Consider the following 2,471-nt stretch of genomic DNA (forward strand, 5'->3'; position numbering starts at 1 on the left):
TGGTGGTGGACCCACTCGCCTTCCCCTTCACTCCTCCGGATCCACTCCGTCGCGAATCTTAAGACCAAACCCCCGAAGTTTCTCTCCCGCCCGCCCCAATCGACTTGCTCTTCCGCTGGGACCAGCCTTTCCCCCCATTAATATTCATCACCTTTCTTTCCCCCGGCAGAGGCGGCAAAAGGATCCCCAGCCTAGGTCAGTCCAGAACGTGTGAATGCTCCAGTAAAAGAGAGAGAGAGAGAGAGAGATGCTTGACTGCCTCCCTTAGTGCCGTAGGCTCGCCCCGGCATTCCCTCCCCCCCCCCCCCCCAAATGCTATTTTGGTCCGGAAAGGAAGGAAAGCACCTCGCCTCGGTTGAGGCTGGGGCCCCATTGATCAACTCACCTCCCCCCCCCCCGCCTTTCCCGCGAGTCAGGGGAGGTTGCCACCCCAGCCGGCTTTCTTCCCCCACCCCCCTCCGCCCCCAAACGAGGGGGCGTGCGGCGTTTTATTGGCTGCCGCGATTAGCGCGCCCTCGAACAAAAGCGTCCCTTTTAATCCGGCGTCTTCGGCGGCGGCGGCGGCTGCCCTTCTCCCTCCTCCTCTCCCTCCCCCTCCCCCTTTTTCTCCTCTCGCCTCGGCGAAGGTAGTCAGTCGCCGGCTGGCTCCTGCTCGGGCCGCTGATTGGGCGAGCGGATTCGGGGAGGGAACGCCCTGCCTGCCTGCCGCGCTGTCAGCTTGCGCGCCGTCCCAAGCAGCCTCGCCTTTGAACTTCCCCGCTTTGGGCTGCGCGTCCGCTCCGCGCCTCTCGCTGGCCGGCAGTAGGTTTCGAGCCGCAGCCGAGCGCTGGGGAGGGCAGCCGCCGCGGTCCCCGGGGACAGACAGAGAGCAGCCCTCGGTGGATTGCCCTTCGTGGGCCGTCTGGGCGGGTTCCTCCCGCCTCCCGCCAGGGCGCCTCCGCGGGGACAGGCTGGCTCGGCGGCGGACTGGTATGATCAGCTGAGCGGACAGGCGGGCGGGCGGGCAGGCAGGCGGGCGGGCGAGCGGAGCCAAGTGAAGAGCGGGCGGCGGGTGTCCGGGGCTGCTGGCTGGAGGAGGCGCCATGTCGAAGCCCTCCGACCACATCAAGCGCCCCATGAACGCCTTCATGGTGTGGTCCCGGGGCCAGCGGCGCAAGATGGCCCAGGAGAACCCCAAAATGCACAACTCGGAGATTAGCAAGCGCCTCGGGGCCGAATGGAAGCTGCTCTCCGAAGCCGAGAAGCGGCCCTACATCGACGAGGCCAAGCGGCTGCGCGCCCAGCACATGAAGGAGCACCCCGACTACAAGTACCGGCCCCGCCGCAAGCCCAAGAACCTGCTCAAGAAGGACAGGTATGTCTTCCCTTTGCCTTACCTCGGCGACACTGACCCCCTCAAGGCGGCAGGCCTCCCCGTGGCCGCCACGGACTCGCTGCTCAGCTCCCCGGAGAAGGCGCGGGCTTTCCTGCCCCCCACCTCCGCACCTTACTCCCTCCTTGACCCCAGCCAGTTCAGTTCCAGCGCCATCCAGAAGATGACTGAGGTGCCGCACACCTTAGCCACCAGCACCCTGCCCTACGCCTCCACTTTGGGATACCAGAACGGGGCCTTTGGCACCTTGAGTTGCCCCAGCCAGCACACCCACACCCACCCGTCGCCAACCAACCCGGGCTACGTGGTGCCCTGTAACTGTACCGCTTGGTCGGCCTCCAGTTTGCAGCCTCCCGTGGCCTACATTTTATTCCCAGGCATGACCAAGACTGGAATAGACCCCTATTCTTCAGCGCACGCCGCGGCCATGTAACGCCCCGCAGGCCCACTTGACAGTCGCGCCCAGGCAGGCGAGACGCTTGGCTGGCAGATGGAAAAATCGGCATCCCTACGTGTGCATGTAAACAGAGAGACTACTGGAGACAGAGAGATTTAAAGGCCTAAGCGACGCTCACCTGAGCACGGGAAAGATGCCCAGGGGACCTGCGTTCACCTGGGGAAAGACCTCTTTTTGGGAACTCCGAGACTTTGTAGTCAAGTCCCTCCCCCCACAAACACAAACACACACCGAGCTCTTTCTTTCTTTCTGCACTTGGGGCTCAGAGGAGTCCAAAACTTGTAAGAATTGTAAATGTGTCCAGCTTTGTATTTGCCCTTTTGGCCAAAAAAGGCCAAACATCTTTGAGTTTTATTTTAATTTATTATCTTAATGTCTATGAGTTTTTCGGACTTGAATTCTGGAACAATTCTGACTCAATGATTTCCTCTCTTTTGTTTTGCACATTAAAAGGCAAGCGTTAGCTGTGTTATATATATCTATATATCTATATTTTACCATCTGGCACTAATAGATAAAATTTCTTTTCATGTCAAAAGATTTAAAAAAGAAAGCTCTTTAGAGTTATTTAAAAAGGGGGAAAACGTTTATATTTCAAACATGGTATGATAGTGTTTGCTTAATTTTAAAACAGATAGTCCT

At 59.0% G+C, this 2,471-nt stretch overlaps 1 protein-coding gene across 1 annotated transcript; it reads left to right on the top strand.

The window, feature by feature from the left end:
- The first annotated feature begins 1,073 nt into the window (after positions 1 to 1,073).
- Positions 1,074 to 2,043, top strand: SOX14 (SRY-box transcription factor 14). Its single transcript, XM_060242057.1, has one exon. It carries the CDS (start codon positions 1,083 to 1,085, stop codon positions 1,803 to 1,805), a length of 723 nt encoding a protein of 240 aa, XP_060098040.1. The 5' UTR covers positions 1,074 to 1,082; the 3' UTR covers positions 1,806 to 2,043.
- The last annotated feature ends 428 nt before the right edge of the window (positions 2,044 to 2,471 follow it).

Source organism: Heteronotia binoei, chromosome 6 (assembly GCF_032191835.1).
Source record: "Heteronotia binoei isolate CCM8104 ecotype False Entrance Well chromosome 6, APGP_CSIRO_Hbin_v1, whole genome shotgun sequence".
NCBI classification, from domain to species: Eukaryota; Metazoa; Chordata; class Lepidosauria; order Squamata; family Gekkonidae; genus Heteronotia; species Heteronotia binoei.